The sequence below is a fragment of the Rhinolophus sinicus genome, linkage group LG02 (genome assembly GCF_036562045.2).
Source record: "Rhinolophus sinicus isolate RSC01 linkage group LG02, ASM3656204v1, whole genome shotgun sequence".
Lineage (NCBI taxonomy): Eukaryota > Metazoa > Chordata > Mammalia > Chiroptera > Rhinolophidae > Rhinolophus > Rhinolophus sinicus.
In genome coordinates, this window is record NC_133752.1 from 140,704,022 (window position 1) to 140,721,343 (window position 17,322).

General features: G+C 31.8%; 1 protein-coding gene across 4 annotated transcripts in view; it reads right to left on the reverse strand.

Moving 5' to 3' along the window:
• Window positions 1-2,146: 2,146 nt before the first annotated feature.
• The window catches only part of MON2 (MON2 homolog, regulator of endosome-to-Golgi trafficking), a 101,504-nt gene continuing 86,328 nt past the window's right edge, over window positions 2,147-17,322 (reverse strand). For all 4 annotated transcript variants that reach the window (XM_019732423.2, XM_019732421.2, XM_074325464.1 and 1 more), the window contains 5 exons: window positions 15,091-15,151; window positions 13,796-13,919; window positions 10,700-10,907; window positions 8,115-8,197; window positions 2,147-2,831 (listed from right to left, as the gene is read on the reverse strand). In XM_019732423.2, coding sequence (XP_019587982.2) covers window positions 2,668-2,831; window positions 8,115-8,197; window positions 10,700-10,907; window positions 13,796-13,919; window positions 15,091-15,151 — 640 coding nt within the window. In that variant the 3' untranslated portion in view covers window positions 2,147-2,667. The remainder of the gene's footprint in view (window positions 2,832-8,114; window positions 8,198-10,699; window positions 10,908-13,795; window positions 13,920-15,090; window positions 15,152-17,322) is intronic.

A 17,322-nucleotide genomic window follows, 5' to 3' on the forward strand; every position in this document is an offset into this window, starting at 1 on the left:
TTTAAAGAAATACTAAATAACACACTACAAAATAACTTATTCTTTTCCTTTTTGGCAGTGGTGGCATTATAGAAAACCAAAAAGCTATTCAAGTTGAAAATTAGTTTGTTTCCTTTATAATGGGAAAAATAGAAAAGTTTAATCCAATTGTTGGCATACATCTGTTGTCCAACCATCTATAGGCAGTCAGTGACAAAACGTGGTTAGCTGAGGCTTAAGACTAATTATAATATATATCCCCAAGGACATTACTACTAATCTTTCAAAGACTCGTTGTAGTCTTAATTGTCCTGTAAAATGATCTTAGCCTTGAGAGCTTCCTTTTCTAAACTCCTAGCATGTAGTTATCTCACACAGCCCAGTTCTTCTAGTCACTAAAGAACCCAATTTATACCAACAAGACAGGGCAATGTATTAGCCATCCAGGGATCAGGGTATTTTAGAAAATGCAGACTAGAAGAATGTTTGATTCAAGGGAATGAATTGCTAGTAGTCACTCTTGGGGTTGGCAGGAGATATTCTGGGAGGAAAAAAGTCAAATTATACATCACACCAACGGGGTGGCCCACTTTGCTTGTCACTAAGACTGGCACTGATTACCATATTCTATGGCATTTACAGATTCACCACATTTATGTTTTGTTCTATAGGGTATATGGTCCTGGTTCTGAAGGCCAATACAATATTAGCTAAAACCACTCAGTTTATATAAATATGTACTATATACCCTTGACTCATATTTACTTTCACTGGAGAATTATTACAATTGCAATTGATCTGTTATGTCTCAAGAACAGACACATTTTTACTTCAAGTAAATTCATGGCAACATTTTTAACATATTACTGAACTGGTATACTACCCTTATTATTCTATTTCAATACTTTATCGGTGATACGCAGATTTTTCTAATCCCCAATTTAACATATCCAAATACAGAAAATAAACTAAATACACAGCTTGAGTGATATTTTTTTTTTTTACAACTTTCTTTAAGGAAAATACTGAAGATAGACTCTAGGAAATGCCATATTTTACCTTATTTTTAGGTGAAATTATAAAATAGAAATTCATTATTTCATATAAAAAAATAACCTCTCAAAACATCTTACCAACATGTTTACAGATATTCGTGCAAATTACATAATTACACAATTACGATAGTCTCAAAATTTTATCTCATTCATTACTCAATTTTAATATCTTCTTATAATTTTATAATTATTCTGGAGAGGCTGAAATTTATAAATTCTATGAAAATCAAAGGCCTCCCAGCACATTAAAATAATATGAGACCATTATGATTTCTTATGAATAATCATTGTTTTAAATATTCTTAGTCTTCACATAAATGATTATGAAAACTTAATTCAGAAGAAAAATAGCATAATCCATAAAATAAAAAATACAGTGAGCTAGGGCAGTTAGCTTTTTAAGGAACAGTTAAGTTAATGTAATCAGAAGCACTTTTCTTCTTCACTATGATTCGAAAGTGAAATAAAATTCGTATTTTAATCCATAACAGAAAGTTTACTGTACTTCTAAATGCTTCACTATCTCCAAAAGTACACTTCTTGTTGTTTTAGAATACACACATATGTTCTATTTGTGGGTTAGGATAGTTATTTTTCTTCTTGAGAAGACATGACAAAATTTTAGGAAAATTTTAGGAAATCTGAAATCATCTTGCCTGGGTCCTAATTGAAAGACAGTGATAAATGTTAGTCAGTGGGGAAAAAAATCGGTAGAAATATAAAATATGAAAGTCTTTAAAATCCAGACAGCAATATAAAAAACAGACTTATGTGAAAGCTGGGGAAGATATTTAAAGAGATGAGGTATGATGTGATCATAGTGCGACAGTATATCTGAATGTATTAAGTAAATAACCGATAAAATCAGTAAATCATAAACTATTTGCTGCTGTATACACATAACCTTTTTAGTCAGATGTTTGACAGTTACTAGTAACTACATTTAAAATAAGCATTAAGTTACCTGCATGATCATATGGTGAGCATATCTGCCGCTTAGACGGCAAATTATAAGTAAAAATGTAAGCAAATAATTTTGTATTAATAATAAATACAGCATCAAGCATTTAACATTATCAGTATTTTAAAAATTTAAATAATAAATGCAACTATTTTATACAGAACTGTACCATTTATTATACACACAAGTATATCAGTTCCCTTTGTTTACAAAGGCTGGTTATAGATAACATGGAATGTTACAGTACCATCTTGCATAAAATTCTGGTACACTTTTGTACTTGAAAAAGGGCACAAAAACACCAGCCTAATAAATTTTAATGAAATATCTTTTCTTCATTTTTAAAAAGTACATCATTAACACATACACCACAAACTGTACATAAGCTCACTTTTAAATCACCAATTGAAGATCCGGTAGCAGGTACGTTGTAGTATTAACCATCTCTCCCATCAGTTTAACTTATTCAAGACTTGCACTGCTACTCCTTCAGGAGACTGTGGACGTGTAAGCTTGTAACGTGAATTACTGAACTCAGGTAAGTACAACTTAAAGGAGGCCAACAACAGCTGCCAAGAGTTATTTGTAGTAAGAAATGTCCTTCTCATAGAAGGCCCACTGAGAAGCAAACATTGGTTAGATAGCGTTCTTCTTTAAATTTATTGTAGCTGGTCAAGATTCTCCATTTTGAACTTTGGATGCTGGTGGATGCATGAAATCCTTAAAAGGAACTAGTGCTTCTTTAAGTGCAGAACAGACTTCTGAAGATGAGCAGGTGATGCATTCTACTAAAGTTGGGTATAAGGCAATTACTTGTGCCCAGGTATTTCCATCAACTGTAATGCAAAAAAGTATAAAACCTTAAAAAAAGGGTGGATTTAAATAGCAGAGATTATCCAATTAACATAAACAAAATCTTTTAAATACAAGGCAAAGAAAAAAACAAAATATGGAGATTCCACAAGCTTGTACCTTTTGTTTTTTTAATCTTTGAAAGATTTCCTACAATATTTCACAAGGTATGAGAGGAAAATATATATATGGTCAGTGTGCAGAGAGTCATCAATACCAACAAATTTTATAAAGTACATTTTAAATCAAATTGTGATGGCCTTGGAAGCTAACTCAAGTAACGTAGAATAATTCAAACCTTTCAAACATTTAACATCTCAAATGTTTAACACTTTTAAACATGTAATAATTCAAACATTTTCAGTATAATTGCCAGAGGATACAGTGTACATTTCGAGAATGATTAGAAAGCAATTCAATTTTTTATTCAGTTGTATGCTAAAGATATAAAAATACCTTAAATGATTTTCCCAGTAAAGTCCTTGATATTGATTTTAATTTCAAATAACCACACATAGATCCACTCTTCTCTTGTACTGTTGGATAATCTTTAATGTGTATCACTAGATTTAAACTGTAGTGGGAAGGGACATGTCTATCTTCATTACCACTATCATGAATAACTAGTATAATTGAATGCTATTTGGTTAATGGGCAAAAGTGTTATGTCCCAATTAGTTTGTAATTTCCTTATAGTCTGAGATCACATATTGCATTTCTATTTTCCTGTAAGTATTGTACATACTGTTGAGTGTAATACACAATACAACCTGCTGACAGATTTTTCTTAGACAGTATATGTATATGACATTTTGTGGAACAACAAGTCTGGGAGACTAAGAATTGCATGGATATACAATGCTAAAGGAACTTTGATTCTATTTTTTACTACAATTTACCGAGTGCCTAAAAACCTCTCTGAAATAAGGTAGTGTTGGGTGTCCCTCATCGAGTCATATATTTTCTTTTTATCTCAACTTGTGCTATAGAATAAAGGAATGAGTTCCTCAAACTAGTGTTCTAATTCTTAAAAAAAGAAATTCATAGTCAAGTAAGTTTGGCAAATGTCGTATATATAAAGAGGAGTAGGGCTTATGGGTATTGATGAGGGTGGGAACGTCAGGCCAGAGTAGTTCTGCTTTTATCTGTTTTATATGTTGGGAATCCATGTCAGATTTTATTTGTAAAAAGAATTTCGCTGCTTAACAAAAAACAAATAAAAAGTTTAAAAACCACTGGTCTGAGAAGTTTTAAACAGTCTGCTCCAGCTTTCTTCTGTGAAACTTTCCACTAATAATTTAACAAAAGATTGCAAAGAGAGGATTCTGAGAAAATGACAGCATAGGAAGTACCAGAAATCTGTCTACCCACCATTTGCACTGGCAGAATCTATTTGATGCCACTATTATGGATGGAACTCTGGAGTCTAATGAAGGCTTGCAACTTCCAGAGGAAGACTTGGACAATATACTGGAGTTAATTTTGGTCAATGTCAGTTCTTAGCTCAGTAGCAGCTACCTATCCCCGACCGTGTGATAGGCAGCTGTGTATGTGTTCCTGGAGCAGCTTGCAAACAGCTTGCAGGAGGCCAGGGTGGGCAAAAATGACCCCATCTTTCAAATATCAGGGATCTGTGCTCTGATCACTGTTTCTAATCACAAAGGTGCAGACAAACAGGCTTCAACAACAACAAAAAACAAGTAACTTGATTCAAAAATGGGCAAAGGCTTTGAACAGATTTCTTCAAAGGAGATATGTAAATGGCCAATAAAGCACATGAAAAGATGTTCAACATCACTAATCATTAGGGAAATACAATTAAAAACAAAAATGTGATACCACCTCATTAGAATGACTACTATCAAAAAAACAGAAAACAAGTGTTGATGAGAATGTGTAAAAATTGGAAAACTTCTTCACTGTTGGTGGAAATATAAAACTGTACAACTACTGTGGAAAACAGTATAGTGGTTCCTTAAAAAAATAAGAAATAAAATTATCATATGATTTAGCAATTCCGCTTCTGGGTATATACCCAAAAGAACTGAAAGCAGGGTCTCGAAGAGGTATCTGTACACCCATGTTCATATAGGAGCATTATTCACAATAGCTAAAATGTGTAAGCAACCCAGGTGTCAACCAATGGATGCATGGATAAGAAAAATGTCACACACACACGCACACGCACACACACACACACATACACACACACACACGAATATTATTCAACCTCAAAAAGGAAGGAAATTCTGCAATATGATACAATATGGATGAACATTGATGACATCACACTAAGTGAAATAAGCCAGTCACAAAAAGACAAATATTGTATGATTCAACTTATATGCGATACTTAGAGCAGTCAAAATCATAGAGACCAAAGGTAGAATGGTGGCTGGCAGGGGCTGGGGAAGTGGGGAATAGAGAGTTATTATTCAATGAGTATAGAGTTTCAGTTACAAGATGAAAGAGTTATGGAGATGGTGGTGATGGTTGCACAACATTATGAATGTATTTAATACCATTGAACAATACACTTAAAAATGGTTAAGACGGTAAATTTTGTTATGTGTATTTTACAATGAAAAAAAAAATTGGAAACAAAAAAGATTGCATAAATTGAAACCATTTAGATTGCCAAGATAAAAAATGAACTAACCAAACTAATTCTTTGTTTATTACAGGAAAATACAAAAATACATTATTTAAGATAACATCTTAAACTCAGGGGAAACTGCTCAAATTCCTAAATTAAAATATTTTTAAAACCTCACCATAGATCTTGGTGGGCACTTTGGACTTAACTATCAATCAATCAATCAATCAATCAATCAATCAATAAAAAGCTATTGTATAGATATGGAAGATTCTCCATGATATTTTACAAAATGGAAAAAAAAAACAGTGTTGACAACAGTGGGTATAATATGGAGCACATTCACTTGTGTTAAAAACGGGGCGTACTGGAGTATACATTTTATATTTACATAATAAACTTATGGAAGGATTCACAATAAAAATGGTTGTCTACTGTGAGGTAAGAACTGGGCAGATATAGAATATAGGAAAGATCATCTTAAAACTTTTCCCTGTATATCATTTTATATTTTTGAATTTTTGGCCATGTGTACGCTTGTTATCTATTCAAATTTTTAAATAAAGATGAAGTAAAATGATAAAAAAAAAACTTCCCCAAACTAAAAATTAGTCTGACAAATGCCTCCTCTCCCACTAGGAAACCCTAAAACAAGTAACAAATGTGCTAAACAGATGCTGGATGTACACTGGTTCCAAATCTTGTAGCCATCTTCCTAAATTAATTTTGGACTGACAATGAGCAGTTCTAGTATTTCTGCTGGAAAGGCCTGGCTTTCTCTAAGTTATCTTTTTTTTTCCTGTTTTTTAATGAAGCTTATCATACCTTCCTAATATATTATAATATCATAATTTATGATTACATTTAATTTACCTAGAGGTATAATTCAAACTCTCTTAAACAATTTTTAACATTAATTACTATACTGCTCTATCCATGGCCCATTGGCTTTGTAAAAAAAAAAAAAAGTTGCTGAGTTTTCCTTCCCTAATCTTCCTTATACAAGTTCTGCTTAAATTCTTGACAGCTGTCTAAAGATTATACCAAATAATGGAAGTACTTCACCTTTAAATATACTGGCTATATTTAATACATTTATAGCAATAACATGGGAAATAGTGAATCCTGTTTGTGTCTTAAGTATAATATATTTTTAAGAATCAAATTCTATCCTATGATCTAATAAAGATTTTACTGGTCTCTAGAAAGCCAATGCATGGTTTCCCTCTCTGAAAAATCAACCAGAACGTATTTTTAAGGGAACTCAAATTTGAACTTGATGGGATGGATTCAGGACATTGCTCCAGGATTTTTCTTAGAAATTTCACCCCTTCCTTTGGTTTGAATAAATATGTCTGTTGCCCCTTAAGATTTCATATAATACTCACCCTTTCTAGGCCAAAGTACCAATGGGTAGATTTTGAAAACAGAAAAATGTGTATTTAATCATACAATAACTTGACAGGAACAAATATCCTGTGACTCATTTATCAGGAACTCTCTTTTTCCTTTGGTATTAGAAGCAATGCTGCTTAAAGTACCAGTCTGCTAAGGTGCCTGTGCCAGAATGTAAATCAACACACTTCCTTCTTTAACAAAGTCTTGAATAAAAAATGTCAGCTGAACCAGTCTATTTAGTGACACAAGTGGCTTATATTCTGGTGGAGCTCTTTATCTTGTCCTGGACCAATAAAAAACTCTTAAGATCAATGGCTGGTCCAACAAACCACACTTGAGTAGCAATGATGTAGAGGATTCAAAATAGAACAAAACATGGTCCAAAAAGCCTCTCAAGAACTTAATAGTTTAAGGGGAGTGAGTCATGAACATGTATTACTGTAATACAAAGAGTGCTTTAGGACAAAAGTACACATGAAAGAGCTAGGAGTTCAATGAAAAGGGAAATCACTCACCCTTAAGCACTAAAAATGGGCTCAAAGGTGGAGTGGTATTTGAACTAGGTGGATGTAGGCAGAAGAATGAAATAAGCAAAGGGCTGGGAAAACTTGGGTAGACGGAGAATTTTAGTTTGGTGTGAAAGTAGGGTACATGAAGTCTAGTGGGAAACAAAGCATAAACAGAATGGAGTTCGACAGGCCTCTGCACACTTTGTAGATAATGGTAAATGAAAAAGAGATTTTTGTTTTGTTTTACAAGGATGGGAAAATGAATGAACAAATGTCCTTCTGGTAAAATTATTTCTGGCAATAATGTGAAGAATGGATAGAATAGGAATGAGGAACAGAAAGAAGAAACAAATGAGAAGGGGCCATAAAACTGATTCAAAGTTATTCATAGTTTGTATCTATACAGTAAATCAGTACAAATGCAGGATGGAAGCCTCCTCCCACCCAAAAAAGTTGGTGATATTCTACATTAAAAATATATGAAATATGATTTTCCATGCAACACCCTGAATTCAAACCAATTTCGTTAAAAAAAGTCAGCTAAACTATTGTTTAACATAAAGAAGACAAAACATTACAAATTATTTTTATTTAATTAACATCTTAATGGACTTGATGCTTTACTGTCATAAGAACTGGAGAAAAGAAAGTCTAACAGTTGTTATGCTTCTAAAATTCAGTTAACTTAATAATAATACAAAAGGACATCTCAAATAGAACATAAATGTTATGAGTTTACAATAACTGAGTTTCTAAGCACTTACCATTCTCAGGCTGAGTTTTCTTAAGTGAATCAATGAGAGTACTGACTGCTTTTAAAACAAATATGATTTCTGTTACTTGTTGCCTAAAAAACAAATGGGAAATTATTTCCATCAGGATTTAAGATATGGCATGTGTCTTTTTTATTGGGTTTATACAAATAGGTATACTTTGGAAAAACGGAATACAATGAAAAGTTAATGTTAATTTTATATACTTATAAAAGAAAAATAATTTTATTAACATGTACTTCAATGTACAAAATAAGATACATAGTTATTCTTACCATAAGTTGTCAATTTAAAAAGGGGGAAAGGCAATCTACCATGCAAATCTAAATTTATTTGTAAGATATTTCATATAACTACTTAAATTAAAACATCTTCTAATATGTGCTTTTAAAACTCCTTTGTGAAAGGTTTATTTATTTTTAATTTTTAACTAATTAGAACTAAAAAGGATTTGCCAAAGCTTAAATGGAAATAAAGACTATTGTTACCTCTTGGCATATCTTTTATCATGTTAAAAGTACTGTGTTTCCCTGAAAATAAGACCTAGCTGGACAATCAGCTCTAATGCGTCTTTAGGAGCAAAAATTAATATACGACCCAGTCTTCTAGTAAAATAAGTACATAGTAAAATAAATATAGTATAATATAATATAACACTGGGTCTTATTTTACTATAAGATCGGGTATAATATAGTATAATGTAATATAATACCAGTCTTATATTAATTTTTGCTCCAAAAGATGCATTAGAGTTGACTGTCTGGCGAGGTCTTATTTTCGGGGAAACACGGTACATTTAAAATTACAACAGTACTTATTTAATATTATAATACAACAAGTAACATGCTCAAAATCAGTCCTAAGGTGGCACTATTTGGAGACATTAGCAATGAAGAATGAACTTGGAATAATAAAAGATCAATGAGAGTAGCTTGAGTCCTTTGTTTCTCCCTACACAAATAAAGCTCTTCTGTACTGTAGTACCCACCCACCCCCATTTCTGGTATGGATCTGTTATTCTACAGATATGATTTTTCTAATACTATGACAGGGCACTATTTTGGGCCCACCTTTGTAAGCACATAAGTTATTTTATTGTGTTGCTATGTAGCTTTTTAGAAAATAATGTAATGATGACTGCATCAAACATAGGCTGATAAAATATAACACTTCATAGCACAACTATAAAAAAGAATTTAAAAGCAATAAAAATAAAAAAAGAAGGAAAAGTTACTTTCTGAAATCAAATAATATGTTGTAATCTAATAAAATATTCCAAGCAGAGCAACTTTATTACTGCTTTTCCAAGTATACTTCGGAGATCAATTTTGATAAATCAATTTTCAATTATGACTATAACTGAATTACTAACAACTGTCTTTGGAATGTTGTTGTATGTAAATTGGAATACCAGTAAGTATAATTTTTATGTCCTAGAAATTCTAAATATAGTGAATCCTAAAAGTAGAAATACTATGGATAATAAGGATTGATAATTAAAAAGAAAACAACATAAAACAAAAACACTAGCCAACTACTATGTGACTATTTTTCATGCATCAAATTGGAAAACATGAAAAATTTATAAACTGGCAAATAATATTAAAATGACAAAAAAGGGAGAAAAGGACATTCATATACTCCTGGGAGAATGTAAATTGCTAGAAATTTCTGGTAGGCAATTTGGAATACATAGCAAAAGTTTTTAAAATGTCTGTATCTTTTGACAGGTCAATTCCAACTCCAGAAATTTATCATACATAAATAAGAATGTGCACAAAGATTTAGGGCTAGTGATGGACCTATCAAATACTACCATATGAGATGGGACCCACAGTGATTTTCCTTTCCTGACTTTCATAATTTTGCCTTCCAATATTATGTTTCTATTTGCTTCATTTGCTTTGCCTTAAACTCTAACATCCACATTATAAACAAGATTGACAACGTAACTAATTTATGATTGCACTTTTTTGATAAATTCTGACCTATACCTCAACTTTGATTAGCCTTGCTTAGCAGAAAGGCCCAGAGCCCTTTTCACTGTTATAGTTTGGCTAAATGAGAAGCAAATCAGTTTAGGTACAGGGGTTTAAATAAGCAAATTAGATAAAAGAAGGTCGAAGATATGGCTAGCTGACCTATCAAGAAACCTAGAAATGACTGTAAAACAAACTACAAATTTCCCAGAGTATAATTTATCTATTATTTTCTCTCTAGAGAGATCCACAATCATGTGCTCACACAGATCCATTAAGTCCTTATCCAAAAATCCTTGAGAGAAGATATATTTTAGAATTCAATTTTGTTTTTCAAATTCAAAAAGGTAATTTGGTACATATATCATATATTACTTAACCTCCATGAGGAATCTGAAAAAGCACCCCAGAACAAAACACATTAATATATCAGCAGCAAAACTTACGAATATTTACATTGTATGGAATAAACAAAATCATAAAGCAGCCTCAGGTTAAGCTCAGATCACTTATGACAACACTTGGTTTTCAGAGTTTTTTTTATTATTAATAACTATGATAGTGTATTTCCTTTGTCGATAAAAATAAAATAAATACCTTGGAAGAGGGCATTTACCACTCAATCTTTCATCTTCTATATAGCGATGTAGTACATCTTGAGACCTCTTTAAAAGCACTGAGAGTGCCATTCGTGAGATGTAGCCTTCTTGAGGTGTTGTGACTTTATTACTGAAGGAAAACTGGAGCAATGTTTCAAAACACATTTTAGAAAACTCTTCTCTCAAACGAATATCAATCTCTGCTTCTGTAAAATAAGTTTTGATGGTGAATAAAAGGTTAAATTAATACACCTTAATGATAACTCTTAGCACACTAAGAATAGGAGGAAATTGTTCAACTGATGAAGGGTATTTATGAAAAACTTATAGTGAATAGCATGCATATATATAAACAATTTTCGCCTGGAGCTTTGGCTGCAAGATGAAAAACAACACAAGACTGTCCATTGTCATCAATTCTACTCAACATTTTTCTTGTCTTGGTCTTTCTATACCCTTCAATAGCACTATAGAATACCTCTCAATAGTTTTCTACATGATCAAACTTGCAATGACCTCATTCATTCTTTTTTTTCTCTTGGCATTATCCTTCCTGGAGCCCGACCTCTGCTCCAGTCTGGATTAGTTGCTCTCTAGACATGCTGTCCACCAGCCTGGAATTAGTCTTTGTGATCACCCTGTGAATTGTTTTTATTCTCTCTTGTGTTATACTTCCTAGATCTCATGCCATGCCTTCCCCTTACTTGGTTTACTTCTTTGTTTTCATGGCGCTTATTCTGTAGTAGCTGCGAGTGAATGAGAAGTAAAATTTTGGAGACCTTACATTTCTAAAGCTGTCATTATTTTACTGCGGTACTCAAAGTGTGGTTCCTAGCAGCATCAGCGTTACATGAGAACTTGTTAGAAATGCAGGCTGTCATGTCCCACCCTAGACCTACTGAATCAGAAACTCTGGGGGCACAGCCCAGCAATAGCTTGCCCTCCAGTTCGTTATAATGCACACTGACATTTGAGAATTACTGTTCTATACTCATACTTGGCCCACAGTAGGCCTAGGTATAGAACTCTGTATTAAAAATCCTTTCCATTTATAACTTTGAAACCATTGCCTCAATGTCTCTCAGCTTCCAATGTTGCTACTGAGAATTCCAGTGTCATTTTGATACAACTCTTTTGGGAGGAAGTTTTTTCTTTTTTTTCTGAAATCTTTTAGGATCTTCTCTTTATCCCTGATGTATTGTTATTTCATGATGACATGCCTTATTGTGGGTCCTTTTTCTTTCACTGTTCTGGGTCCTGAGTGACCATTTTTAATCTGAAGATTGATTTCTTCACAATGTTCCTTTGAGAATTTTCTCTTCTAGCTTTTCTCTATTCTCTCTTTCTAGAAGATCTATTGTCAGATGTTAGACCCCTTGATTCATTTTACTTCTTTGTTCTCATATTGTCCATCTTTTTTTCCTTGCTCTACTTTCTGGGTTATTTCCTTAATTTTCTTCCAATCCTTCATTGATCTTGTTATTTCAGCTATTACTTTTTTAGTTTCTAGTATGACCTCTTTCATGCTTTGATTGTCCCCTTTTAATAGTGTTTTTCTTATTTCACGGATGTAAAATCTTTGATTTCTTTGAGCATCCTAATTACATTAATTGCTCTTTTCATTTTTGAAATGTTTCCTATGACTGCATTATCTCTTTTCTACCAGTTTCTTTTACCCCTCTTCATTTGTTTCAGTCTTTCATGATGGAGGATATTCTCAGCATGGCTATCAGATCATAATTAAGAGTAGGGGACGAAACATAATCAGTGGAACCTCAGTGTTTATAGATTGGTCTTGTTTAGCAGGGAAGGTATGTATATGTTTAAAGAAAACTCAAAGTTGGTAAGTTTGTATCCTATGGCAGTCGTTGGAAGAATATCTATGTACCTTCCTTATTTTGGCACATTTAATAGTATAAATGGCAAGAGGTATCATCAGAAAACTAGTAAAAAAAGTATACATGGCAACTCAGTCCATCTTTAATCTAGAATATTTACATCTAGTAATTATAAATATTGTTCTTAATGTGTATTTTATAAAAATTTACCTAAATTCTTCATATACTTAATAATAAAAAGTTGATTATTATTAAAATAAATGGACTTAAAATCTCTTTCTCTGAAGTTTTCATGTATGTGAAATCTGCACTTGACAAGATCAGTTTTAGAAACTGGGCTAGGAGAAAGAACTAGTTTGTGAAGTAAGCAATATGAGAGACATCTAGTAGTTAAACTGTGCACATTATGCTCTTTAAAGTGTTCAGCACAGCTTCAGAGAAGTCATGGTTCTGGAGAATTCTGGGGATTTAGGCTATTCATGGCAGAAATTCTTTTTTTTAAATCATCTCACAGAAAAATCACATTATGATGCCACAATTACATTTAACACTTGAGCACAGGTTTAGAAAAAGAGAAATAATAGCAAACAAAAACAAAAACAACTTATACCTCATCTCCCAATAAGGCAGCATGATACAATCAAAACCAACATGTAGTTCTTTTTAAGAATGAATTTTGGCCTCCAGCCTTAAGATTGTGGGCAATTTTTTCAAGCTTTCCAAACTAATTTCTCCTTCTGTAGTATGGTGGAACCTATCCTCACAGAAATGTTGTGAGGAATGAGATTAATATTCTATGTATCTTCTTTAATACCTTACACATAGTAGGTATTCGCTAAATGTAAGTTCCTTTAACTAATGTTAAGGCTTTTTTTTTTTAATGGACTAACTCTGCAATTTATAGTCCTGAGAAGTTTGTATTAATATCTTAATTTTACAGATGACAAAACTCAGAGAAGTTAACTACTATGTGGCAGAACACACATATATTACCTCCCAATATTCCAAAACTGGTAACTTGTGTCTGCCTTCAAAGTCTTAAGCAGATTCCTTAAGTGTTTTACAATTTACTTCATTATATGTAATTCACAAAATATTTACCACATTTTCCCCTTGTAAAGCTTAATGTTCTAAATCACATTTTTAAAAAGTACCATTCTCCCATTTACATTTACCACAATCACATTTCTATAGTCAGCTACTTCAAAAGTACTTCAATACTTACTAAGTTTTAAAAAATCATTGAAATAACATACCTGTAAATGAAGATGACTGAGAATGTATTGAGCCCTTATTAAGCATGGTCATTATCTGACCAACAAATTCCTTAGGAATAAAATTGGCATAAGGTAGTATCTCAGTGCTGATAAGCTGAACTACCTAAAACAAAAGAGGTAAATTCAAATGCATTATTTTTCTTGTAAAAGACTGACTCAAATCATAATTTGTAAAGTAAAATTAAAATTTTTTTAAAATCAGTTATTAAAAAAAATCAGTTAAAGAATCTTCCTTAATAGAAGTACACCGATATTTTAGTGTTAACATAGAGGATGACTAGTCTGTTTCCCCCGTCTGTCTTAGTAAATAACTTTATCACAACACAGTCAATAGTATAGACTATTTACTCTGAAACAATTTTAGTAAATGTTGATCTTCAACATGGCATGTACAAACAGTGCTCTAGAGAAAAAGGCAGCATGTGAAATTTATCCATGTTAGAATCAAATATCCAAAACAGGATTAAGAATAAGATTTAAATCACCTTTAGAAGCATAAAAATTATCTATAAAAGACAGCAAAGTTATACTCATTTTTGTTTAACAGCTTACTTCTAACATGTAATAAATACTATATTATCTTGCCTTTTGAAGAAAAAAGAGAAAAGTTTGAAGAAGTTTACAAGAGTTTTAATATAGTATTGGGACAAAAGGCAATGTTTTGTACTTAGATGATACTGCCTCTAGTTTTTATGTACACTATAAAGTAATTGATTTTATTTGATTTATTTAACAGTTTCCCTATCCCACTTAAAGGAAAAAAATGAAAAACAATGATTCCCCCCAAAAAATCCATAACCAAAAACTCCACTTAAAACCAACAAAATATATTCTTTAAAAAACACTCATTATTTGCTTCAAGAATTCCAGAGGCTGTTTCTACAGCTGGTTAAAAATGGAAAAATCTTTGCAATTCATTTACCAATTTGAACTGCAAACATCTGATCTGTCAAACTATAGAGTGAGTTCTCAAATACATGCTCACAGACTAATGGATTTATTTTACTGAATCAACTGCTGTTTAAAATTATTAAATGGACATAACTAAGTATCTAGAAAACATACACACAGCACAAAGCTAACAAATATAAGAAAGTCATTTTAAAAATGTCAATACTTTAAAATTAATCTTTAAACTTTATGAGTTTTAATGCTTTTAGGTTCAAGCTTAACTTATTACTTCACTTTATTCTTAGCAATTTTATAGTTTCAACATTTCTACTATGTGATTTACATAAATGGTCACAGGAAAATGTTTTAAATCACTTCCTCACCTCGACATCAATACTCTCATTTCTTTGAAATTCTTGAATAGAGAGGTTATCTGGAGGTATGCTAAAAAATAAATAAACACTTGATTTTTAAAGGTAAAATTTCCCTGGAAATACAAATAGTAAATAAACAGTATTCAAATGACAAAAAAAAATCATATTTTCTTCACAGGTTATGATATCACCATCAAAAAGAACTTTTTAATGAAAGTCATTGTATAAATCACTAAGCTAACTACAAACACGAAATTCCAGCTACAAAAATATTTGGCCAAATCCTGAACTAAATAAAATCTGTAGAACTAGCCTTCTTTCAGTACTATGAATGAAAAAACAAGAAAAGTAAAGTTATTATCATCTACAGCTATACGAAAAATTACCACTGAGACGATACCTGAATTCACATATATTGCCAGTGATTTAAGAGCGCCTTGGTTAATTTGCTGAATTATACTCTCAGGCATTGTCCATTAATCACTGATTTGTAATAAATACAATATATTAAAGATCTTTACAATAAAATACAGAGAACATCTGAAAAGAATTTTCTAAAGCAGAACATTGTTCCAGTAAACTGGTCTTAAACTTATGAAACATTGAAATATTAACTACTTAAAAACACCTGAAAATAGGCCAGTAATGGTTATTACAGTGATAGTGACAGCTAAAATTAGGGAGCCCCCCTACTGTACTAAGAGCTTTATTTGTATTATTTCCTATGTTTCCACAGTAGCTGCGTGGAGTATTATTACCCTGCCATTGACAGAAGAGGAAACTGAAGCTGAGAATGGCTAGTAAGATGATCAAGAACACACTGTAAATAAATGACAAGGCCACAATTTGAACCTAGACTTATCTGATATTTGAGCCTAAATTCTTTTATGTTCTAAATGTATAAACAGTATTATCACATTTAAGTTTAGAAGTATAATATGTAGTTTTGTATTTAGGACTATTATTGCTCTCTTTGGTATTATTTGGTTTATCTATTTATAGGTATTAAAGCATGCACACGAATGCCAATTGGCTGACTACCAATAAAAAAAGCTTATTAGAAACATACTCAATACTAATATTATGGGATCATATATCAGAAACACTAAACTATATTTTTTAAATTATCTTATCATGAGGGAAGGGAGTAGAATACAAAGCTAAAAACTGAAATGTTCACTTCTCCTAATCCTAATGATCAATAAAATTAGGAAATCATTCGATTGTACACAGTTTGGGTAATTTGATCTCAGAACCCAAAGTAATAGTCATTTATTTTAATTTATAGTTAGTATCTTTACCAGATACGTCGAGCACATCAACAATATTGGTTGAGCTTTAAAACAGGCTAATGATTAACAGAATTTACCTAAAAATTATAAGGGGAGATAGTCAATACTGCAGGTACAAATGGGCCATATAAGATCCCCATATTCTCTAAGTTTGGGAATTACAGTAGGGATATTTTAGAAAATGATTTTCACTAATCTTTATTTGAAATAAAACAGTCTTCAAACTGATATTGTTTGTATTTTTTGGTAGTTCTCTCTGAACAGTACATTAAAAAAATTTTATTGAGATATAATTCATATACCATAAATTTACCCTTTCAAAGTGTATAATTCAGTGCTTTTTAGTATATTCACAAAATTGTGCAATCACCGTCACTTTTAATTCTAGAATATTTTCATCACCCTCCAAAAAAACTGTATCAATTAGTAGTCACTCACCATTCTCCCCTCCTTCCACTTCTGACAACCATTAGTCTACTTTCTGTCACTATGGATATGCCTATCTAGACATATCATATAAATAAGATCATATACTATATGGCCTTTTGTGTCTGGTTTCTTTCACTTACTATAATGTTTTCAATATTCATCTGTTATAGAAAGCATTAATATTACATTCCTTTTCATAGCAGAATATTCCTCTGTATGTAAGTACCACATTTAATTTGTCTCTTCATCAGCTGATTAACTTCGGGATTGTTTTCACTTTTTGGCTATTATGATAATGCTGCTATAAGCATTAGTATACAAGTTTTTGTGTGAACAGTTTCATTTCAATTACTTTGGGTAGTACTTAGTAATTTTTAACTTAAGGCCCACAGACCATTTATTGTATAAATTCACACTTGCCCATGTCTCTTCTAATAGTTGTACTCATTGCAAACAAAACAAAACAAAACCCAAAACTAAAAGCTTATTCAGAGGAGATATCATAGTGAGCACTTCATTT